Source organism: Nanorana parkeri, unplaced genomic scaffold (assembly GCF_000935625.1).
Source record: "Nanorana parkeri isolate BGI_ZX_2015 unplaced genomic scaffold, ASM93562v1 scaffold129, whole genome shotgun sequence".
Taxonomy (NCBI): Eukaryota; Metazoa; Chordata; class Amphibia; order Anura; family Dicroglossidae; genus Nanorana; species Nanorana parkeri.
In genome coordinates this window covers 1,349,175-1,374,982 of record NW_017306397.1, presented here as the reverse complement: position 1 = coordinate 1,374,982, position 25,808 = coordinate 1,349,175, and the positions used below count along the sequence as shown (strand labels likewise).

The following is a 25,808-nucleotide window of genomic DNA, read 5'->3' as shown; positions in this document are numbered from 1 at the left end:
GTAGCCACCGCTCCAAACCTGCGCCTGTGATGGACTACAATCTAATGTTTAGTTTACTAATGTGTATTGAGATTATAGTCCATCATGTAAGTGAGTTTGGAGCATTAGCTACTTTACAAAACACACAGGGACCATGGGGAACAAAAGTTGCCACCTTCCAGAAGGAAGGACAGCGTCGGTACCAATTCAGAGATGATTTGAGGGTCTACAGCTGAGTGATGCACAAAAATTCTACATTTTTGTTATTAGTTAAGGTATTTGAATGCATTTTTAAGATTTACCCCTGAGTTTAGTGTCACTTTAAATGCACACAGGCTGACAGTTAGCTTGGAATAGAGGATGGGTTTCTGGCTTGCTATTACTCTTTATGTTTTCATTGGTGATAGAGTCTTCTCTACAACATGCAGCATGGTGGGAATAGCTCTGCAGATCATGGTATAGACAGTATCACATACAGAGCCATCTTCTGCACTAACAGTGTCCTTACGATAACCAGTGATGGCTTTTTACAACAGCTAGGTTATCACAAAAAGTAACCTAATGACTTAATGTATCTATTATGGGCCAAAAAATATTATTAAAAAGACAAACACATACATGTTATGCCTGTTAAGAAGTTTGATTCCAGGCTCGGGCCAAGTGTGTTTTTGTTCATCCGATATGGAATAAAAGCCTTCCAAAACAATATAGCTGATCTTTTTGTCTATTAAATGTTTCTATTTGGTGGCACAGAACATTATGAATTACCATTGATTGATATGTTTCACTTTAAACCTCTCTATAAATGATGTCGGTTACACAAGATTTGAATGATGTCATGATAATGCTAGGGAAATCTATACTGATGGCTAAATGAACCATTATATATAAAGACAAGGAACTTTAAAGAGTATGTAACAGACTGGAGCAAGGATAGTAAACAATAAACTACAATAGTTGGTAATTGATCATCAGCCAACTAAAATATCTGGATGTGCAATGTAATTCCACAGAGAATTTTAGTGCACCATTTTACAAAGCATCTGTACATGTGTGCTTTGGCTTGATTAAACCTTTAAAATGAACATATTGTACATGTACTTTCACCAAGTCTGTTTGAAAACAGTTAGATGTATTCAAATTTGCTGCACTGGCTTTTATTGATGTTGTAATTATAAATACCAGAATTTATTTTCAAAGTTCCTCTATCCAAATGAATGCATGCAAATGTTATCATATGTTGCACATATTTTGGAACATTGGTGCATATATTACTGAATGCTGAACATTTTTGCATATATTACTATGTGCACACCAAGAATAAATATTAAAATGAACAGACCTGTTGACAATAATAAAAACTATCATAAATGGTGCTATTTTACTCTCATGTACCCATTCTGTTCAGATGGGTACATAAGAGTACCCGTCTGAACAGAACTATTGACAGTAATGAGAAATATTTTGAATGCATCAGCCCCCAAAGCTTTCTACTTTAAAGTTCCTCAGGCTCAGCCTTCAAAATGGCTACAAACACTGACTGAGTGAGAGGCCCTTTGAACTAGAATGTACTCTAATTAAATCAGGGGTGCCCACAAGGTCGATCGCGATCTACCAGTCGATCGCAAAGCTATCGCTGGTAGATCGCGGGTCGACTCCCTGTCCCGCGCTCCGTTTACCCGAATATGTCGGACGCTAAAGCATCCGACACATTCGGCTCTCCCCTCCTGTCTGTAGCGGAGGCTGTAGGCGTGCCGCCTCTTCCATGAGAAACTTGGCCCGCCCCTCCGCCGTCTGCTTCACTGTCCATTGCGGTCCGGTCAGAAAAAATTGTACTTGCAGCATTTTTTCTGACTGGACCGGACCGCAGGCTTTGATGTGCCTTGCATTCCCGTATGGCCGATCGCATTGCGGCCAGAGGGCATGGCTGCGGTGCCATTCACTTCAACACACCACCGCGCCCCCTTGCACCCCACAACAAACTGAGCTAGCTGCAATCCAATGCGTTCGGGACACAATAGGATGGTGTGTACGAGGCCTTAGAGCCGGTTCACACCACAAACAGTGTGTTCCAGAGCGGTCAGGCTCTGGAACGCACTGTATCACACTCTGGCCGGCTCCCTGCGTTCAGGGGCGATTGCCTGCACCCAAAAGCGTGGCACATCAGTGCCTGTGTTCCGGTCCAGTGCAATCTGCAAAAATGCTGCAAGCACTAATTCTGCAGATTGCACTAAACTGGATCGCAGGCACTAATGTGCCACGCGTTCAGGTTAGGGTGATTGCAATACGGGCGAGGGGCATGGCTATGGTGACATTGACTTCGACTTCAATGCATCACCACGCCCCCTTCCCGCACCTGAACGCAGATAATGCCTGAATCAAAGAATGCAATATTTTAGGACGGTGTTTAGGGTTTGTTCACACAAGTTACAGTACAGTACGTACCAGCACGGTTAGCTGGAATGCACTGTATCGCATGGTAAACCTCCCCCCCCTGCATTCTCGGCTGGGAGGGGCCGTGGCGGTGAATTGAAGTCACCAGAACGCGGAAACCACAATGCCTACATTTCGGTCCAGTGCATGCAGCATTTTTTTCCGATCGCTCTGACCAGAACGCAGGGGGGAGTTTACTATACGATACAGTGCATCCAGCAGCTAACCGTGCTGGAGTCAATAACACCGCAGCCATGCCCCCCGCCCACAGTGCGATCGCCTGCGCCCGGAACGCAGGCATCAGTGCCTGCATTCCAGTCCAGTGCAATCTGCAAACCTAATGCTTGCAGCATTTTTGCGGATCGTACTGGACTAGAATGCAGACACTAATGTGCCTGGGTTCCCTGTGCGGGCGATTGCCCTGTAATCCCGGCAAGGGGCCTGGCTGCGGTGCCATTGACTTCAATACACCGCCACGCCCCCCCTCGCCCCTGAATGCAGGTGTTTTTTTGTTGGTAGATCTCATTGAGCTCGTCATTTGAAAAATAGATTTCCAGACAAAAAATTGTGGGTGTCCCTGAATTAAATAGTTTCTTGTTAGCAAGGCAGTTTACGTAAAATGAAACACAAAGGGGTTATTTATAAACAATCTGCAGGGCCCTTCGCCCTACGAATCTGTGAACATTCAAACATGTATGTTCCTAATATATACTTTTTTTCAGTTCGAATGTATTGTGATGAAATAATGCATTATGGCCACTCAATGGAGCGGATTATCGCAGGAAATATGTATTTATAAATACACCCCATAGTCATTTACCAAAGTTTTTTTAAGGCAACAATGGTTACCATATGTACATATTTCCATTTCTTATTATGATCAGGACTAAACATATTATTAGGGTCTGTATCAACATGCTTTGGGCTTGGGTTGATAACATCAGTTTGAGATGCTTGTAAAATCATTCAGAATTAATTGACTGGTACAAGTGGCTTGCAGTTGACCTCCTTTCTGACTTCCATTTATCCTGCTTCAAGTGGCTTTTGCATTGACTTGTATGGCAATGCAAAATCCTCCTGAAGTGAAAAAGTCAATTGACATAGTCCTAAGTCAGGTAACTATAAAAGGTTTCATATGCATATTATGAAGTCTTTTATGGAACCAGCAGGTGGAGCTCTAGGCTCCTTTTTTGAATGTGTTCTCATTTCTCCTTAACACAGTGTTGTAGAAAGACAGTTGACAGAGATTATCAGCTAAAGATGAAATTGACATATGTGGATGAAGGAACTCATCCCTTATCAGATGGCTCAGGGGGAAATTCCATTTAGAGGGGAGCAGTCTAAAAGGGAGGTACTTCTGCTGTGCTCTCTTCCACCCATAGTGGTTTGCTAAAGGTTTAAATGTAAAAACATTTATAAAATCAAATATAAAACATCATTTTTTAAAATGTATACGCTTAAAAAAATATAAAACTGAATCAACCTAATAAAGATGCAGATTGGAAAAGTCAGAGAAAAGTCAAATATCCTCATCTGCATACTTATTTCAGGTGAATTGCTAAAAGTAATATCACAGGAGAGTCAACATGAGAGCCAGGCAACTAGAATTGTCAGAAGTTGTTTACCCCAATAACAAAATATCAGAAACTCCACTGCAAAGTGCAAAGAAATTAACCATTTTAATAAAATGATGCAAACATTAATATTGTGTAGTAACACACAATAACCAATCAGAAATCAGTTTGCATTTAAGCATTTTAAGCTGCTCAGAGGTCATAACTGCCTGGTTGGTGTGTGTTAGCACCCTTTGTACATCCACAGAGCCAAGTATTGTAAATGTATGCCCTTTAAAGAAGAACTCCAGGGAAATGTTTTCTTAACCCTTGCAGTGGGGCTACCCTGGCACAGCAGGAGTTAAGTGCTTGTTTGTTCTAGATGCAGCGGTCTAAGGTCCCGTGAGTCATCACTTCCTATACATGGTGTATAGGACGTGAGGACGCTGAAAGACACAGCATCGCTGCAGCAGAGCAGGCGAGAGGCTGAAAAAGCCACCCGGCTCCAAGGTACAGGTAAGTGTAACTTTTTTATTTTTGTGCCTAGACCAAAATGAGCACTTAACCCTTGCAGTGGAGGGTAAGCCCCACTGCAAGGGTTCAGAAACATTTACCCTGGAGTTCTTTTTTAAACGTATAGTTTTATTTTTGTGTACATAAAATATAAATTATTCTTCAACATAATAAGAATATAACAAATTCCTACAATATGATATATTTATGGCTCACCATCAGTCTGTATCATTAAGCCCTTGTTACACCAGTGCACTGTGCAAAGCGCAGAGGAAATATAACATATTACAGCTAGTGGTGCTGTCACACCAGTGTGCGCTCTCTGCAGCGTACTTACTGATGTACACACATCATTTCTACCACTCTCTCTGTAATATGTCATGATCTCCAGGAAGGATATATGTTTCTGCACAAGGCTCGCAATGGAAACTGCGTTTACCTGTGAATTTATATTAGGATTTTATAACTGAAGCTGAACCCATTAAGATGGCGTTTCTGCTTTAACATCATATACACACAATAGAAATATTATCCATGTTTTACCAAAAGTTTTACCAAATGTTTTACCAAAAGAAGTTCAACTTTACAAAAATAAGTATCTTAAAAAAACAATTTGGCCACTGTTTACCCTGTTTGGCATATAACAGTCTATGAAATGTAATCCATGTCCACGTCCTATTTATATACCTTATTTGTTCAAGCATCTGTACTTGTTCCCAGGTACTCCATCTCGGTGGATTTCTTTCCTCCGTGTTTTTTCTTACGGAACTCAGCAGATATTTCTTCAAAGGATTTCCCTTTAGTTTCTGGCACTTTGACGTATGTAAAAATGGTGAAACCCAATAGGAGTACTGCAAATATAATGAATACATAGGGCCCACAGGCATCCTAAAAGGGAAAACAAAAAATTATTTAACAATAAAATTAGCTGTTGAATACCGATAAACAAATTATAGTTGACAAAACTCATCTTTTATAGAGTACTCAAGTACTAATTTGATTTTTTTTAGCATACAGCTGAATTATTTATTTATTTAGTTGTTGAGAACTAGTGGTGGCACTATATTTTAAGCACCAGCACTGTGCTTTGGTTAATGGAGTAGCTCCCCTCCACATGACTGAAGTACTTTAGAGTTGTACTTTAAGGGGGTTATTCACAAAGCTGCCGCAGGCATTCACTTCTGGCTTGTACAGCTGATTTCAGCCGTATATCGGCTGAAATCAGCTGTACATCGGCTTGCTCTGGGTGGCTTTGGGTCGGCCTCAGCATGTTCGGCCGACCCAAAGTACAGAAGGAGTTTCACTCAGCCTATCCAACATCTGGATTGGCTGTGCCGAACCTCCGGCAGGCTACTCGCTGCTGTTCGGCCTATTCTCATAGATGCCAAAATAGCAGTGAGTGAATACCCGAATTCTGCTGAGCGGCATTCGGCTCGGCTATTCTGCTTGGTACCTCTGTGGTACCGAGCAGAATAGAAAAACAGTTAAAAGAAGTAAAAAAAAGAAAACGATTGGGCGGAGTTAGCAGTGACAGCTAGCTCCGCCCAGCTGTTTTCTATTTGCCGGGACCAGCTGTCATTAAAATGAGAGCTTGTCGGAGACGGTGGTGATATGAAAGCCGGCTCTGCTAAGCTCTCATGCTAATGACAGAACAGCGTCTCCTGGTTACCAAGTAACCACAGCCCCCAGTGACAAATCGCTGTGCCCTGTGTATACACAGCCCCCAGTGACAAAGCTCTTTGCCCCGTGTCCACACAGCCCCCAGTGACAAAGCTTACCATGAGAGCGGCTTTCATATTCCCGCCGGCTCTGCTAAGCTATCATGACAGTTCAGTGTCCCCTGGTCACTAGGTAACCAGGGACACTGATCTGTCTCTGCAAGTGGCCAGTGCCAGCCGTGAGATGACGGCTGGCTCCGCCCAGCTGTCAGCAGACAGGCTGTCAGCAGGCCAATGGCCGGCCGTTCAGCCAGCTTCGGCTTTCACCTCGGCTCAGTGGAGCCGAAGCATATGCCTTCGGGGCCACTGAGCTGCTCGGCCAACTTCGTAAGCTGTACGGGCTGAACCGAAGGGGTCCTGGGGCCGAAGCTGGCCGAAGGATCAGCCGAAGCTACGGCTGGATCCTTCGGCAGCTATGTGAATAACCCCCTAAGAGTTTTTAAAAACATTGCCCTTTCTTGGCATCCCTGTGGCCCTCCATCCCTGAGGACCATAATTTGTAAAAAGCTGCCCAGAACAATTTCCAGTGCTTCAGCAGCAGTTCTTTTTTAGGCATCTCTTTCACTCTGGAGTTTAGTGAAAATATTTAACTTTGTGAAAATTGTTTTTGCTTTCCAAGAGGTGTGAGTACTCAATGCTTGCTTTAGATTGGCTGCTGATGCAGACCTATCAGATTAGGACATTATGCAGTCAAACCCCTTACAGAATATCCCCTAAATATCTGAATGGAAGAGATGATTAAAGAATAGCCACCCACCAGAAGATGCCCTCAGATTTTGAAAATATTATTAAGTTAGCAATGAGGGGGGGGAGGAATGAGACAATTTTCTTTACTATGTGACCAGACTAAGGCTACACAGCCTGTACTGGCAATGTATGTTGCAGCCTTCTTTTAGCTTAATGGGAAACCTGTACACTTAGACAGCCTTACCACCTAAATCATTAGAGAATAATAAGTATGTAGGCAAAGGACATCCCCACAACGTCCACATTTTGCAGACCAAGACAAATTGACGCTCAAAAAATGATTAGGTAAGCTGACAACTACTTTTATTCACTACTACTTTTCCTTCGCACTAGCTTTTCCAAATAACAAATGGAATCATTTTGAGGTTTAGTGCAAAATTACACTTTTTAATATATAAGTAATACATTTTTTATAGAGGTGTATATATCAGAGTAAAGAGAGTGACAACTGAGGAGTAAGAAGGGACAGAGGGATTTGGTTTCAAATGAGGGACTTTTGAGACACTTTCAAGGTCCAAGTAAAATAAGAAAAGTACAACTACATAGAGCAATGTGAAATAATTAATAATAGTTTACTTAGTCTGAAACTCATACTTACCGCAATGTACTGGAAGCACATTCCAATTATGAAATTACAACTCCAGTTGACGAACCCAGACACAGCCATAGCTGCAGGCCGGGGACCTTGGCTGAAGAGTTCAGCAACAATGAACCAAGGGATGGGACCAGGTCCAACTTCAAAAAAGACAACGAACAGGAAGATGGCAACCATACACAGGTAGCTCATTCCGGCATGAGTAGACTATAAAGAAACAAAAGCAGTTAGAATGATATTTAGTGTTTGAATTTAAAGTAATATTGTTGATATTACTTGTCGACCTTGAGGACTTTTTCACACCATGACGGTTGATCTGCATTTTTCTGCACACCACAACACATGTATTGTGTAAACAGGGCAAATCTGCCCTGTCATACCATACAAGTTCTGTGGTGTGTAGAAAAACACAGCTCAACTGACATGTAAACAAGCCCATAGGGATTTTTTTTACCGTAACTTGAACCTCTGTGAAGAGATACCACCTTCTGAAGTTTCCTGCTTTTACCGGAACTAGTAACTGTGATTTTAAATTTTAACTACCCCGTCTGCTGTTGGAATTTTCTACCAAGGCAAAAGCAGTCAATGGTTCTCTGCCGCAGCTGGAAAGCCCCTATAATCTAGCAAACATTCCTATACAAAATGGACAACATCTATTACCAAAGAAAGATAACAATTTAACTATAAAGAATAATAGTAATAATGGCAATATTTATTATTTTAATAAATAATAATAGTACATTTAATATTTGTTAAAAAACAAACAAACATCTGCATTGGTTGGTCTACAATTACAATCACGTATATTGTATTGTTTAAATGCTCAATGCAAGAGAAACATGCAGCAGATAAAATGGAAGATGCTAATTTAAGAGCTTCTTCCCAGAAGATGCTGCTACAGGTTTACAAACATACAGTGTGCATAGATATCTTGTGGTATCAAAGGAAACTTTAATAAAGATGTATAAAATGCCAAAAATAAAACAAAAGCATAGCCATTCATTTGTCCTGTCCCATTGCGTGAAATTTTATGGAATTTACACCAGACTTACCAGTAGGGCTAGAGCAATAGTCATGATGATTGCACATATGCACATGCCTGCTAATCCAACCATATAAAGAGATCTTCTTCCAGCTTTCTCAACAAGAAACACCTAGCATAAGAAAAGGGGTGTAAGTAGCTAATAATAATATGTTTAAGCAACTTTATAAGTGAACAATAAAGAAAAACATAGACCACCATTGAACATTGTATGGAATTCAGAACCCCTTCTGGAGGGTGTAGGGGGCAGGGTAGCGTTCTTAAATCCAATTCAGCAGCAAATGGATCTGCGCGCTTTGATTGTACCTGCTGCCCACTGTGTCACGACTATGTGCTGTAGTGGTGTCAGAATAACAGCTGGTCCTGAGATGCCCCTCCCCTAGTGAATCCTATAGGCACAAGCCTAATTTGACTAAAAATCCAGCCCTGATACATTTGATGCCACCTAACAATTCATTTTTAGTTTTGGGTATCATTAGCCTTTGACATGTTGCTTTGCCCTTATGGCACTTTTATATGATCAGGAACTAAAGCCTGTTCAAAAGACAACCTATTTTTAGAAGTGCAGGGGAAGGCTACAACTCCTGTCATTTTTTGTATTTTTGTCTGTGTCCTAGATTTTCTCTCACTTCCCTCTTTCTAGAGGTGCCCATACACCTGCCGATTATCGTACGATAATCGCGGATAATCGGCAGGTGTATGGAAGGCGTGCAACCGTTCCTACTGTACGGTCGAACGTCTTTCGTCTCCCGCGCAGGCTTGAAAACCCGCCGAGAATCGTACAATTATCGGCGGGTTTGTTCTCGGGTGACAGATGCCAAACGTGCCGGTGTGCGCAAGCGCACACTGCCAGTGCGGCATTGCAGTCATCAGAAGCCCGCCCCTCAGTGGGGCGGGCTTTCAATGATCGTAAGTACGATCTGCCTGTCCAAGATGGGCAGATCGTACAAGCTTTTAATTAGCTTACAACCATCGCAAGACTTTTGCGATGGTTGTAAAGTGTATGGCCAGCTTAACAGAGCAATGGATAGATTTAAAAACTCAACAGGAGTTCTTCCCAACTCTATCCAGAATTAAAAAAACTGTTTTTTTGTACTGTTTATAATTAGCAATGAGGTTCGGATTCGCTACCATCATGTGTCTGAGTCCAATCCTGCAGGTTCCAGATTCGTGGACCCTGCAAATTTTTATGCAGATTCACCTGAGAAAACGTTTTCAGAACATAATGCGCTGCGGTCAGTAGGCTACTGAACTATGGTCAGTAGGCTTACCAGGGCCAATAAGTGGGCTTCTGGATGAGACAGCCTCCTTACTCCTCCTTAAAAGGGGACACAGTGCAGTCATAGGATTCTACTTATAAACAATTTGATGTACAAATACATCAGTATTCTTGCAAAAGTAGAGAAATATACCATTGCAAATGTTTTAAATATGCAAAATGTTATTGTCAGGAATCAGAGCAGCTGCTGGTGGCAGCGTGGTCCTTGTGCTTGAAGCATGTAGTTCCAGTGTCCACCAGCGGGTGTCTGCTGGCAGCCAGCAGTCTCCCCTGATACTCACTGCTGGAGGGTACTTAGCCCTCCTCAGGAAGCTCTACTTGCCTCAGCATTTTACCTTTGTGCCCATATTCTCTGCTTGCTGCCCCTGGAAACCTGCAATCCTAATCCCGATACCTGTACCTGCTTCCTGTCATCCTCCTGATGCTGCCATAACTCTATGCTGTAGAAGTGAAAGTAAACACTAGTAAACCACTTCTGCATAGTGTTTACATAAAGAGTGGAGTGGCCAGACCACACTTTCTGTCGGTAAGGAGGCTCTGGCAGAGCCGTTGTAGCTCTCTCCAGCTTCTCTATACAGCAGTAGACCGCTCTATGATCTGCAGCTGCAAAGTTGCATGCACAATCTGAATCAGGTCTCCACTGACTAGATCCAGATCCACCATGCACAAAAAAGGTTGAAAAAAGTGTACAAATCTCTCTCTCTAAAAAAAATAAATAGACATATTCCTTTACAAACTAATCCCTAGATTGCAATAATTATATCAAATGATCTGGATCGCAAACCTACGAAACCAATGTTGTGCTAATCTGGCTAATGTGTTCACTCGTTAACACGGCTTAATCCTATCGTAATGTTCAGCTAACAATTTATTCGTACTTTTTCCATCTGCCTTCCTGCCCCCCTTTCAAGGTGCCTTCCAAATGCTGAGGATATATGGCCTGGTATGTTTCAGGAGGGAAGATGCATGCTTGTTCCCCCTCCCTTTATATGCATGCCTGGATAAGGTAGCCCCCCCCCAGCGCTGCTGGAATGTAAAGAAATGAGCATGGGATCCCAGAACTGGCTGCATCAGCTGGAGGTTTAGGCGATTGGGTGAACTGGCCAATTCTGGTTAAATTGTTAGCTGAACTGCAAATAGGCTGTGTCCAGTTTAAACTCATGTTCAACCTTAACCCAAAGCGTATCCCTAGTCTAAAGCTTGCCATACACCTATAGATCATCTGCAGATCTTCTATGGTCAGATGGAAAAAGTGCAACAGATTCCCCCATCTCCGCTAAACTGTGTGGATGGAGGAAATTCCCACTGGGCCAAGCTTCAGTATCTTTCTAGTCGGCCCCGCTGGCTCTCAAAATACCTGAAAAATGCCTGCATCCAACAAGATTGTTCAGGCATTTTGACAGCCAGTGGGGCCGACTAGCAAGGTACTGAAGCTTGGCCCAGTGGAAGATTCCTCCATCCACACAGTTTAGCGTAGATGGAGGAATCTGTTGCACTTATTCCATCTGACCATAGGAAATCTGCAGATAATCTATAGGTGTATGATTAACTTTAAGCTAACCATACAAAATACACAACATGGATGGAGGAATGTTCCCTGCTGACCAGTGGCGTAACAACCGGGGGGGGGCTGACCGTGCGGCTGCCCCGGGCGAGACATGAGAGGGGGGCGCTGGGTGCTGGACAATGACAAGCAGGCTCCATGGTGAAAAAAGGATTTACAGTCAGGCAAAAAAAAAAGGTCCACTCTGGGGGCATCGGCTGTGAGGACCCGACCCAGCGACCTGCTGACGTATATTATCAGAGACAGAGAGAGACCTGCGGTGCCTCTGACAGGGACCGGGTTAGTTCTAATAAATTAAATGCTTGTCTTCAGAGCCTCAGCCTCCCACTAAGCTTCCTCCGACTGTCTCAACTGAGACAAGCCAGTGTCAGACAGTTGAGATGATGGCTACCTGCCATTAGTGGAACTTAAAAGTTTTAAGTTCATCTACATTCTATAATGGCATTGTATTAATTGTGAACTACAAGCAGCGAGTCCAACTGGAACTTGTAGTTCCCTGTAACTGATATGAGGCTGTATTAAAGTACCAGCAATACAAAGCCTTTATAGAACATAGAATAAAACATAGATAAACTTAAATGTTCTATTCTTAGTTCTATAATGGCATTGTATACTTTCAGGTGGACAGTAATTAATACAGCTTCATAACATACAGGGAACTACATGACAGGGACCCCCCCTCACACACACACACACACACACACACACACACACACACACACACACATACATATCACCCAGATGACTTCACCCTCTTCGCCAGAGTCAACTTGAGAGAAAGGGGACGTCCGGTTTCTGCTAGCAGACTTCATCTCTTCCAATTGAACCTAGGAGTGGTGAGAGGCCTTTGGCCACTGGGACACCTTGTTTTTCATACCTGCACTACAGTATGGGCCCCAACGTTGGCTAGCCTAAGACACTACTACTGGCCAGTAGTCTAGCGAGGGTCAGACATTGTTAAAGGGAGACCTTAAAGGTACATATACTTAGCTCAATGGAAACGTTTGAGACAATTAGCCTCCCACACGCCAGTGCATGTACCAGATAGCTGCGGCTTCTGAGTGTCAGAGTGCCTTAGCCTGTTGCTAAATATCCTTTTATGTGATTGTTGAATTTATCATTGCCTCATTTACATTCATATCTTGATTGGTCATTAAATCTGTTACAGAACTGTTCAAAGGTGTGTTGGTGTGCTGTGGTTGGGGGTGCAGTGTGGACCAGGTGTATGGGGGTGCAGTGGTGGAATAGGGGTGCAGTGGTGGAACAGGTGTGCAGGGATGCAGTGGTGGAACAGGTGTGCGGGGTTGCGGTGGTGGAAAAGAGGTATGGAGGTGCAGTTTGGAACAGGTGTATGAGTCTCTTAATAATCGGCCAACTAATCGATTATGAAAATAATCGTTAGCTGCAGCCCTACTGTGGATCCACATTTTGGGCGGTACATTGGTGTAGGGGGATAGAAATACCCGGCATATTCAGCGGCTCCTTCAGGGGGGTGAGCGCTACACTGTTATTTTCTGAGGATCAGAGGGAGTGTCTAGTGAAATGGATTAACCTATTTTTAGAATGAAAAGAGATGTAAATTTTGCATTGTATCTTCTTGTTCTGTTTCACAGTTTAACTATTATCTAGCTTCTGTGGTAATGAATAACAGACTGCTTAGCTCACTTTGCCAATTTTGTCAGTGTCAGCATTTGATCTGTGCTTGACCTTGTAAGCTCAGATAAAATGCTTACAGGATAGAAGAAAAAAACAGAATGCACTGCTCTGCCAGGTAAACTCCTAGTCAGCAATGTACCTGAGACTCAGCTCCACTGTTTAACCCAGATTAATCAACATGCTGGACAGCTGCGTCCGCCTCAGTGCCACAGTATATCTGAATTAGCAACCATTACCTTGGGTAATATTGCAAAAGGTCTCTGTTGCGAAATAATCAGTAACATTTTAACCTCTTCTCAGCTGTTGTCTGCACATGCTCGGCAGATTATTGCTGTACACAGCATTTCAAATAAAGGCTATTTACAGCTATAGTGATACATTTGATGGTTTACTAAATGACCAGCATAGTTATGTCATCAAAAGCTTCCGTAACTGTAGGGATGCCCAAAAGGCTGTCGAGTGGACCCTCATCATAATTGCTCCTCATTTGAGTGGCCATGTATGCTGGAATTATGCAGGAAGTATCCTCAGCATAACTGTTTCACCTATGATGCACTGGTATCTTGGCATTATGCACAAACCATCTCTGCAATATCTGCACCATCCAGTGGCGGAACTACCACCATAACGACCGATGTAGTCGCTATGGGGCCCGCGACCATGGTCGGGGGCCGGATTCCTGCTGCTCTCCCCCGCTGGTATGGGCTGAGGCAGCAAAGATCCGAAAAGTAATGGCCGGCAGGGGGCGGGGGGAGGCGGAGGGATCTTAATCTTCACTATATATGCCCCACCTATGATGTAGCTGGGAGTATGTATGCTGCAATTAAGCAGTAAGAAAGTGTTAGACCCTTCCAAATCTATGCCCCTTCTTTGGTAGGGTCCTGGCAAAGTATGCCATGATTATAGGAGCAATATTAATCCTAGATGCACAGATGACAAGGGTATACTGGAAGGATTTACAAGGACCCCTTTATGTCTTTGCAGTGTTCTAAAGTGTCTTATCACATGCATGTTATGCCACGCCCTAATGGTATTGTGGTTACTTTAATGGGCTGTTTATGCATCCGAGAACACTAAAAACTGAACGTGACCTTGCTCTAAGGTTGCAACCTGGGTCCGTTGCCTTAGTGCATACTGTCATACTGTGATTTGCAGTATCGCGCACCTTACCGCAAAATAAAGGTGCCAGCCCACAGGAAAGAATATATTGCTTCCTTAGAATGTGTTCCCTAACCCTCTCAATTCATTTAAACAAAATTATCTCTATTGACTACCTCCTTTACCTATACTGAATGGGCATACATGTTTTTTATTTTTAAGAGCGGTATAGTTACCCAGCAAAATAACTTACTGAAACAATAGTGGCGACCGTGTTTACTGCACCAACTCCTATGGTTGCATATACTGGTTGGCTAATTCCTGCTTTAGTAAAGATGCTTGTAGAATAGTAGAAAATCTGTTAAACAAAACACAAAGTTGAATTTTTAGTACACTGTAGATTTGCTGTGTAGGAGGTTTGCATGAAAAAATATCTTACTGTATCACTTTGCCCTTGTTCCCTTTGTACACAAGGAAGCTTCTTTTTATGGTATTGCTGACTAGTTATAACCAGATAACGTACTGTCCACTATAAACAATACTAAATATTCACAGGCAGATTGTGTCAGTGCTATTGTATTGCTTCTTCAGCCTAAAATCGTTTTTTTTTTTTTTCGTTTTGGATAGCGTGGAGAGGGATTGGTAGGCATGTCAGGTTTTTATTATATATTTTTATTGCTGTCTGTGTCCCTGTTAGGAAGGTTCATTCTCTCTAATTGTCATGATCACCAATGTCACCAGAAATGAAAGTAAAGGGAAATCCACAATTTGCGGTTGCCACCACAACATGAATAGAGGGGAAACCTGGGACACCATGTTTTTGTGAAAACTGTCTAAGAGGGGATTTTCTTATATTGTAAACATATCCTCTCACTTTCTGTTGAGTCAACATGACAGGAAGTGAAAGGGGATCTCCCTAATAAGATACAGATGGCAACAACAAAAAATAATTATAGTGGCTTGTGGCTTTAGAAATACTAAAGCTGGTCATACACCTATAGATTATCTGCAGATGTTCTATGGTCAGATGAAAGAAGTGCAACAGACTCCTCCATCTACGCTAAGCTGTGTGGATGGAGGAATCTCCCACTGGGCCAAGCTTCAGTATCTTGCTAGTCGGCCTCACTGGCTGTCAAAATACCTGATCAATCTGATTGGATGCAGGCATTGTTCAGGTATGCAGCCTTAAATGCAGCCTGCTTAACTGCAGCCTGCTAGTGTGCATGAGGCCTACCTTCTGGAGGGTGGCTACTTTTGTTCCCCATGGTCCCTGTATATGTTGTAAAGTAGCCACCCCCATGATGGACTACAATCTCATGTTTAGTTTACTAATTGGTATTGAGATTGTAGTCCGTCACGGGAGTGGGAACACAGTGACCATGGGATACAAAAGTAGCCACCCTCCAGAAGGACGGACAGTTCAGTATGAATTCAGATATGATTTGAAGATCTACAGCTGAGTGATACACAAATATCATGTGTGCACATTTTCATGACTCATTTTGCAGGCTTTCTTTTTATTAGGCCTGAATCCTACAAGTTCATAATTTTCTCCACAGAAAATTTAGTCTGACACCAGGGTCAGATTGTAAAGCAGGCTGTATACAGCTGCCCCCTTCCCTGTGATTCTGTGTACAACGATCACTAAACACCAGCTCTGCTTCTGCAAACAATACACTGTCCAGGGTGGGATGCCACTAGGAATACTAATGAATGGGGGTGGAGAGCTCAGAGAGATCAGTTCGAATTTACACAGATTGCTTGCACAGCACAGAGGCGGCCATTACCATGAGGATGTGAAGAGGAAAGTTAGCAAAAAAAACGTATGTTTCTGTCCACTCGATGTACAATGTAAATGTACATTGCCGGCATATTTTTTTTTAACAATACCCCTGCAAAGTTTGAAATGGGCTTTACGTTTAAAATACTTTTAATTTTAGATGGATATGGTTGTAATTCATTAAAGTCATGGATTTGATGCATTTGATGGCAAGCATGTGGTGCTTTTTAAGATGGATTCAGCACTCAACATTTCCCACATTTGTAATACTTACCCCATTGATTCCTGAGAACTGCTGAGAAATGTGCAGGACCAGAGAAACTAAAAGTGGCTGTCTGTATTTTGAAGATTTAAATAGCTGTATAATGGACACTTTCTTTTCACTGGCCACTTCTTCCTTCTCCCTCCTCATCTCCTCGATGTCTTTGGATGGGTCATAATCTCCTCTAAGGTTTTTTAAAACTGTACATGGAACACAGAAAAGAAAGAGAAAAATGAGTTACGTCCTTGGAATCCCAAGTGTTAATCTGAGTGGTTGATTTACCCAAGGCAAATATGCTGATCACTTCGCTAGAGAATTTGCACGTTGTAAGGGAAGATTCCCTTTAATTTAGTGAATGACGTTTAGTGCTTATGATTGGATGACTTCCAGCATATTTTTTGCAAAGTGAAATTTCACCTCATTCACCAAGTTAAGGCAAACTTCCGCTGCAAAGTCCCTTGCAAAATGAACAGCCAATTTGCCTTTAGTAAATAAACCCCTAAGTGTCTGCTGCTTAGTTCTAAATAACATTACAGTTTTGTCCTCATCTTTTTTAATAAGTGACTCTTGATTTTGATTTGTATTCCCTTTCAGGTCCAGCACTAGCTATTGTATTGTTGATTAGCAGATTGAATTTTATTGGTGAGTCCAGAGTTTAGTGCTTTGTGTTATAAGTATCATGTTTTGCCTGAAATATCACTTAGACAATATGGTTAATCTAGAGATCTTTTATTTACTATTGTCAAACCCTTTGATTATTTAGCTTTAAAGCAGAACTCCAGGCAAAATATTTTATTAAAATTAGCTGTGTAACAAATAATTATTAATAATGAGGTGTATGCTAGCTCTAGGATCGCTTTTGTTTCTTTATTAATTATAGTTTCATAAATGCCAGATAATATCGCTTTCACTATGCTTCCGGCCTTCTCTGTTTCTCATATACAGAAGTCTTAGTCTACTGTCAGCACACTTCTTTACTTATCGTTTCACAGAAAGGTTTTTTTTTGTGAATAGGAGTACAAGGTGTTCTGTGAAAGGACAAGTGCAGACGAGGGGCAGATAAATTACTTTACAGCTTATGTGTTTGAGAACTGCAGCTCTCATAGTCAGTGCCTGATGTACAGCAAGAGCCATCCAGCATCAATTAAACTGTGAATAATAAAGAAACAGCAGTGATCCTGGAGGTGGCATTCAGCTCAGTAGATTAACTATTTGTTACATGGCAAATTTAAAAAAAAAAACATTTTGCCTGGAGTTCTGCTGCAACCACTTGCTGACCGGGGTGTTTATACCCCCTTCCTGACCAAGCCATTTTTCAGTATTCAGCCCTGCAGTACTTTGACTGACATTTATTCCGTCATGCAACGCTGTACTGAAATTAATTTTATACAATTTTTTGGGGACAGATAGAGCTTTCTTTTGGTGGTATTTAATCACCACTACAGGTTTTTTTTTTTACTATAATACAAAAAAGTACCAGAAATTTTGAAAAAAAACCTGTTCTCCCTACGTTATGTTATAAAACATTTATTATTACCCAATTTTTTGGTAAAATATAAAAGACAGGGTCACGTCGGGTAAATAGACACCACACATGTCAAGCTTTAAAATTGCGCGCACCCGTTAAATCGCAAAAAACTACCATACTCAAAATTGACCATAGCCAACGTTTTAAAAGATTTTGCTGCTCATCAGTTTTGTGTTATCAGTGATTAATGACCCTAGGATTATTGCTCTCATTCCGACGTTCGCAGCAATATGTAACATGTGCGGCGCAATGGATGTAATCGGCGTTTTCGCACGTAGGCGGGCTTGACGCATGTTTACGTGCGTGTGGGGGCGCAAGCACGCTCTCTATGTGATAGCCAATTTGCAGTGGCAGGTCCTCTTTATGGAGACATCAGGGGTCTTAAGACCCCTAATGTCACCTAGGTACTCCCAGAGAAACTGATGAAGCAGAGACCTGCTTCACCAGCTTCTCTCCGGTTTCTGTACCGGAGAGTGACACTGAATGCAGGCAGTGATGTAATACACATCACTGCCTGCATTCAGAAGAGGAGATCAAACGCAGCTTGTGTACCGAAAGCTTGTATGTAAACAGCCATCGCTGGCTGTTCACATTCAAAGCCGGTTTCCCGCTCGTGCCCGCTGCCTGGCACAAGCGGAACGGGATAGGACGTCTAAAGACGCCCACCCGCCCTCAAGAAGCCGCTGTCCGGCGGTTTAAGTACAACGGCAGGACAGCAGGTAGTTAAAGTGATCTAAACTGAAGAGATAAATCTTGAAAATGCAATCATGTACCTCAGCTATTAACAAAAATATATCTTATTTGTGCATCACTCAGCTGTAGATCCTCAAATCATCTTTGAATTGGTGCAGACACTGTCCTTCCTTCTGGAGGGTGGCTACTTTTGTTCCCCATGGTCCCTGTGTGTGTTGTAAATGTAGCCACTGCTCCTAGCCTGCTCCAATGATGGACTACAATCTCATGTTTAGTTTATTAATTTGTATTGAGAGTGTAGTCCATCAGGGGAGCAAGCAAGTGGTGGCTACTTTACAACACACACAGGGACCATGTGGAACAAAAGTAGTCACCCTCCAGAAGGAAGGACAGTGTCAGCATTAATTCAGAGATGATTTGAGGCTCTACAGCCGAGTGATACACAAATAAGCCACATTTATGTTAATAGTTAAGGTACGTGAATGCATTCTTAAGATTTAACTCCTGAGTTTAGTGTCACTTTAAAAACTGAATATTAGGAGGTTGACCTGAGCCAATAGAAAACAAATAATAGTTCCAGCCTTCCAGGATTGGTGAGATGATGGTGTTCCAAAATAGACTGTGTAAATTTTGCCTTCAAAAGCCTGATTTGCAGTCTGAGTTTTCACAGCTAGGGATTTCTAGAGAGCTGTAGCATGAGACAAGGGATAAATAAATAGTTTACAAAAGCCTATATGCATTGGTACTGTTAGATGGCATAGCAAGAGGAATGGCATGAGTCACGCTAACACTGTATATGGTGTAAAGCTCTTCTTTTTGAGTTTCTTTGTAATCCTAATGCAAACTGTAGGTATAATATAATTTATATTTTTGCTTTTTTGTATGTTTAACTTCCATCTGAAGTCTGACCTCCTGCATATGTACCCTTATAATATACTATTTTCCCAGAGCATGAAATTAATTAATTTCCTTCATTGCACTAATGAATGAAAATGTGCAAAGTTCCAGTGGAGCAAAGTTTGCTAACCACACAAGCAAAATCTAGACAAAATAATCTGCTCTGTTAGTTTGATAATGTATTAAATGGTATTCCCAGCATTAAAACATACAAGCTCATACTGTGCCAGTGCTTGACATAGTCATGGGGTGGGGGAAGTTTTTTGACAGATTTTTACCTAATACTCAATCACTGTCTTATGCATTTGGCCATTTTCATTTTATTATATCCAAAATTTAAAAGCAGAACATAAAAAAGTTATATATATATATTTAAAAAAAAAAAAAAATCTTTCTAAAATGTGCTGAGAGATGTATGGAATCTGCCATTATTGACCTCCTTCTGAAAATGCCAGTGCCATTTGTCTCCTCAAAACTGACCCAGAACAAGAATGCAGCTAGAAGACTTCAACAATGGCAGCCTATGTGTTAGGCTGATACAGGTCTCATTTAAAAAAAAAGAAAGTTGTAAAAAGTTATTATGCTAATACCACATACACATAAGGTTCCATGCTGCTGCTTTTGTTTTTATAAAGGCACATTTATAAAGCACAGTAAAGTTCTTTACAAATGTTCTTAGCATATTTAAAAAATTGGTAAGAAAAAAAAGTGTTGGAAGTAGGAGAGCCCAGACTCATGACCTGTCAAAGTCATGTGACTAGGCTCTCCTATCATAGAGGGTTCTCTGCAGTATTATGCTGATATCTCCTCTTTGTTATAAATAATGCTCTTAGTTTGCCTATTGTCTGCCTATAGATGGAGGAATTTCTTAATTAGAATGAAAATATATTTGGGCAAAAACATTGAAATGTTGGATGTACAGTTATGATCCAACCACCTTCAGGGTAAAGGGTACTTAGAGTGCTGAAGGCATATTATAAACATGTACTGTATTCTATAAAATAGGGATGCACCGATACCGGTATATTGGTACCGAGTACGAGTACCGATAATTTTTTTTCGGTACTCGCCGATACCAATTACCGAGTAACAGAAGTCCCATTCAGGAAGCCAGGTGGCGTGTAATGACTCACCTCCTGGCTTCCTGATTAACCGGGAAGCCGGGCAGCGTGTAAAGACTCGCCACCCGGCTTCCCGATTAACAAGAAAGTCTGTCCCCTCATACCTTGGTATGTCCAGCCTGTCACTCCCGGGGCCTCTCCAGAACGCGGCCTTTCTCCGGTACCCAGCCGGAGCCATCTGGTCGGGCCAATGAGGAAGCCGGGTGCTGTGTAATGACGAGACGCCCTGCTTCCTGATTGACCGGGAGGCCGGCTTCATGCTCCCTCGTTATGAGATGACGAGGGAGCATGAAGGCAGCTTCCTGGCCAGTCAGAATGCCGGGCGCTGCGTCATTACGCGGCGCCCGGCTTCCTGATTGGCCGGCTTCCTGATACAGGAAGTATACGGCTAGGCATTGGAGCATTTGGGCAAGTACGAGTACTCACCCAAATACTCGGTATCGACACCGATATCAATACTATTATTGGTATTGGTGTATCCCTACTATAAAGCATACAAAAATATATGGATATACAGTATAAGGGAGGGAGAAGAGGTTGCCAGCACTGGGAGAAGCAATAGTGTTTAGGACAGGTTTTCTAATCAATTATTTTACCCCGACAGCAGCAGTAGGCATTGTCATGGATACAAGGGTAACTCTGAAATTTTTTGAGATTGAAAACCTAGGTATTGTACAAATTATTCACTGCGCATGCATTAAAATTCAACATCTTAGAAGCATATGCACAGCAGTTTCACTCCGCCAGGACTATTCCAACAGCTGCAAGATACACCCCATAGTTCTCCTAAGGGTCACGGGAGGACACAAACTAGCGTTCTCCTGTGACCCAAAGCTCAGTATACCGCGAGCTACAGCACGCGGTATACTGAGACGTCGCAGCCGCATATCGGTCATTCACTCGGCTGCCCTCGGCAGCTTAGTGAATAGACCCCACTGTGTTGTGGTGTGTTATAGTACTTGCATTAGGATGTATGCGTTGCATAAGCTGATTTATTTTAAATGAGCTGCCAATGCACACCTAGTCAGGCAAAAACGAACAGGTCTAAAACTAAACTGCTAGTTTGCAGTATGGCACGTGTTAAGGTGTGTTGCGTTAAGGCAGCTTATTAAAAGTTAGTGGGCTGCCAACACATCCTAACATCTTAAATATGCACATGACTAATTTCTTCTAACGCAACGCATTACTGTACATTGCGGCGCATTACAATGCAAGTATGTTGTAATATTTTAAGTCGCCTATTTACAGTTTTGCATTCCTTTGGTTTTTACCTTTTCAAAACAATGCACAATTCAAAGTTTACAAGTATTGTGCCCACCTGACACACTAGAGACATCAGGCTGCCACCCTGGAGCAACACAGAGTATGTAGCTTCATATTATTCTGCATTGCTGTATAATGTAGGTATGCACCGATACTAGTACCCCTGATACCGGAACTTCCAGTCAGAGGGAGATTTCCTCTAACTGGCAGTGCCGCGAGGGAACATGAAGCCGGCTTCAGGTAGCCGGGCGGTGGGTAATCACTCACCATCCCATCAGCATCAAGTCAGCCAAACAGCATGGAGCCGGCTTCCCGGGTAATCAAGAAGCCAGACGGCATGTCATTACCCGCCACCCAGCTTCCTGATTGCCTGGGAAGCCGGATACATGCTAGTGGAAAAAACGATATCGGTCCATCCCTAGTATAATTTATGGGATTTGTAGTCTTCTATAGCTGGTGGTATTCTGCATTGGTCATAGCACAACCTTTCATTCGCTGGATACAATGCACACACTGTATCCAGCTTCTGACAATATGTCTTAAACAGGTAGCACGCACGTGCTCTGCACTCTTGTTCATTCTGTAGAACACCATGGATAACAAGCTTAGACTTGTACCAGTCTCAGTAGAATTGAATATTGTTGCAGATTCCATGTACATGCAAGTCTATGTGGCCTTGTTGCTAATATCTGGATAGATTGGGGACTAGTAAGTATAAGACTACCGGGGGAAGGGGTTGGGATGGGGTTTCAGGATTGCAGTTACACTTCTAGGCCCCGTTCACACCAGGGCGGTTCGCCCGTGCGGATCCGCCGACATGCATGATCCCATACATTGCTATGGGATCTGCGATCCGAACCGCCTCCCACCCGAATTGCTGGCTGACCCTTTTTTGTTGCGCTGATCAGCTGCTTTCAATACTGCTCCATTCTCCATACTCCATACTGCTTTCAATGGAACAACACTGTTCAGCACGGTTTTTATACGTTTTTAATTGCATTTCAGTGCTGAAATGCAATTAAAAACACCCAAAACAACCCTTTTAAAATCCGCTTGGAATACGCGCTGATCCGCAACCACCCTGGTGTGAACGGGGCCTAAGTTCAGCTTTATAAACCTCTCAGCTGATTTGATCATTCTTGTGTGCACAGACCTCTAGAGGATTATGAATGAGAATGCTTGCCATGATTAATCAATATATTTGTGTAATTAAGTTATAGGTTTGGTTTCTTAGTATTGACATGTTATCTTTGTTAACTTTTAACCAGAGTTCATGGATCACATATATAGACAGTGATAAAAGAATATCTGGAGCCACTAGTCTCTAGCTGGAAAACAACTCTTATCTCTAAAATCTCTCATTTTCTTTAATATAGATATGTTGAACAAAGTGTTCATGATATAATAGCTGACAAATTAGACATTTTAAATGTAACTACATGTCTTGTAACTTCCTGTGAGGTGAACTGAAATCTCAAACAATGGTTGTTAAAGTGACACTAAACTCATAAGTTAAATCTTAAAAATGCATTCAGGTACCTTAACTATTAACAATACTGAACCTTATTTGTATATCACTCAGCTGTAGATCTCATGTAGATTCATCTCTGAATTTGTGCTGACACTGTCCTTCCTTCTGGAGGGTGGCTTCTTTTGTTCCTCATGGTCCCTGTGTGTGTTGTAAAGTACCCACCGCTCCAAGCTCACTCCTGTGATGGACTACAATCTCATATTTAGTTTACTACTTTGTATTAAGATTGTAGTCTAAAATGGGAGTGAGCTTGGAGCGGTGGATACTTTACAACACACACAGGAACCATAGGTAACCAAAGTAGCCACCCCTCAGAAGAAAGGACAGTATCAGCATGAATCCAGAGATGATTTAAGTATCTACAGCTACCTATAGCTGAGTGGTACACAGATAAGCTACATTTATGTTAATAGTTAGGGTACTATTGAAGGCAATTTAATACAATTTTAAGATTTAACTCCTGAGTTTAGTGTAACTTTAAGATAAATTAGCTGGGGCAGCTGATAAGAAAACCCTCCTCCTTATAGGATGGAGATGAGGAGAGTTGGGAGATATTCTGTAGTCCTAATACACTTCCTGTTGTAGGGTGACAACGCCGCTATCCTAGGACAGGAGCTGTGTTACTGGCTGGATCACCAGGTGAAAATAAAGTGAATAAAATATCTGTAAAAAATTAGTCAAGGCAACTGGACTTGCTGTATTTTTCAAGTCCAGTTGCATTGACTTATTTTTTACAGATATACCATGACCTGGATGAATGAGAACCTTCACACGCAAAATAAATAAAAACACTTTTTTGTTTGTCTTGTTGGTGTGTGTGAGTGGAAGTAGTCCACTTCTCGGCTTGGAGCAGTAGGGTTCTTAGTTGTAGATGCTATGGCAGGGGATTCAATTTAGAAGGTTCTTGGGAATGGTCTGTGCTGGCTATGATTAATAGTTGGAAGTACCCCCATGTTTATAAATATGTGAACTGCTTCGATGTGAAGTGGCAATGATGTGTGTTGTGTTTTGTTGTGGTATTATGATTTGTTTGGATTTTTAGATATTGGTTTCTGTAATGTTCTTAATGTGTATTAAATATTAATAAAGTAAACATTTATTATTAAAAACTGGAAAAAACCCCAATGCAGCTGTCACATCTAAGGACTGGTAAGAAGCAATGTATGCCATTTTTCATCTTGGGTTTGGATACACCTAAGCTGACTTAACAGACTTTTCACCAATATCTCCAGATAATCGCATCTGTATTTAGCCCTCTACCAAATTCTACACAGCATACAGTAACTTACTACAGACATTACACTGCAATCATTAGACATATGCACTGGCAAACAATTATTTTCGTTTCGTTTTGATTCGGATTTTGTGTTATTTGGACGAAATTTAGTTTCGTTCGTTCCCCCTTTTTTGTCTTTTTTTGTCCGCCCCCCCTTTCCTGCACTGCCGGGCCAGTGCTCGGATCAAGGGTCTGGTAGAAATGTTAGGGGGGGACCTCACGTTTTTCCAATTTTTTGGGGCTGGGGGTACCCCCTTAAAATTTTTACCAGACCTAAAGGACCTGGTATGGATTTCGGGGGGAACCCCAAGCACTTTTTTTTGTTTTAACTTGGGGGGGTTGTCCCTCCTAACATTCGTACCAGACCTAAAGGGTCTGGTATTAATTGGGGGGAACCTCACATTTTTTTTTTTTCCTCTTTTTTTTTCTAATGTCATTTGGCTGCAACAAAATTTCGTCCAACAAACAAAATTTTGTCCAGACTACCGCTAACGAATTTCGGAATCGGAAATTCGGATTTGTTTGCATTAGTTATTTCTGTAATTTGGAATTCGGATACATCCGAATCTCAGAATTTTCATCCGCATTTCGATTCGGAACAAAACGAATTGCACATGTCTAGTAATAATTCATAAGAACATGACATTGCCATTATACATATCACTGTCGTTGCTTGACTTACTTTTTTTAGCAGCTTCTTCCCTTCCGAGCTTAATAAATTCATATCTTGGACTTTCTGGGCAAAAGAAGAGTAATACAGTTTGAATAACTGCTGGTACACCAGAAAGTCCCAAGAGGACAGGCCACAGTTTTGCACTGCCCAGGAGGAATTCTAGTCCAGCAACCTAAGAAAAAATAATAAGGTTTTTACATCAAAACAGAATGACAGTCACTTTTGCTTGTTCGGAATTAAAGCTGCTGTCAGACACACAGGAAATCTCTCCAAAAGGTCACAGACAGCAAAAAATAACCCGATGTAGGATGAGGATGTAACCTTTCCGTAATCTATCCAAACAAAAAGAGTTTTTGCTACACATAAACTGTTATGACATATATTATTCACAATAAATATATATATCTTGTAAACTAAACTTAAAATAAGTGGTCAAGAGGACAAGAAAACTTGTATATCAGCTATTAAACTACCACTGTTACTAGAAATGAAAGTTCCAGGGAATTCTTACACTAAAGATACCCATAGATATTAAGTGATGGTTGGTAATAGGGTAATTATCCACTTTACACTTTCTAACTTCCATTGGCTAACAGATTTTTATCCA

General features: G+C 41.8%; 1 protein-coding gene across 2 annotated transcripts in view; it reads right to left on the bottom strand.

Annotated features, from left to right (window-relative positions):
- Positions 1 to 4,971: 4,971 nt before the first annotated feature.
- SLC2A2 (solute carrier family 2 member 2) overlaps positions 4,972 to 25,808 on the bottom strand; it is a 39,553-nt gene continuing 18,716 nt past the window's right edge. The window contains exons 6-11 of one of the 2 annotated variants that reach the window (XM_018553756.1): positions 25,211 to 25,373; positions 16,232 to 16,419; positions 14,431 to 14,535; positions 8,591 to 8,692; positions 7,542 to 7,745; positions 4,972 to 5,366 (exon numbers count right to left, since the gene is read on the bottom strand). In XM_018553756.1, the coding sequence (XP_018409258.1) occupies positions 5,175 to 5,366; positions 7,542 to 7,745; positions 8,591 to 8,692; positions 14,431 to 14,535; positions 16,232 to 16,419; positions 25,211 to 25,373 (954 nt within the window). In that variant the 3' untranslated portion in view covers positions 4,972 to 5,174. Of the gene's footprint in view, positions 5,367 to 7,541; positions 7,746 to 8,590; positions 8,693 to 14,430; positions 14,536 to 16,231; positions 16,420 to 25,201; positions 25,374 to 25,808 lie in introns of both variants that reach the window. The other variant, XM_018553755.1, reaches the window with a different exon arrangement.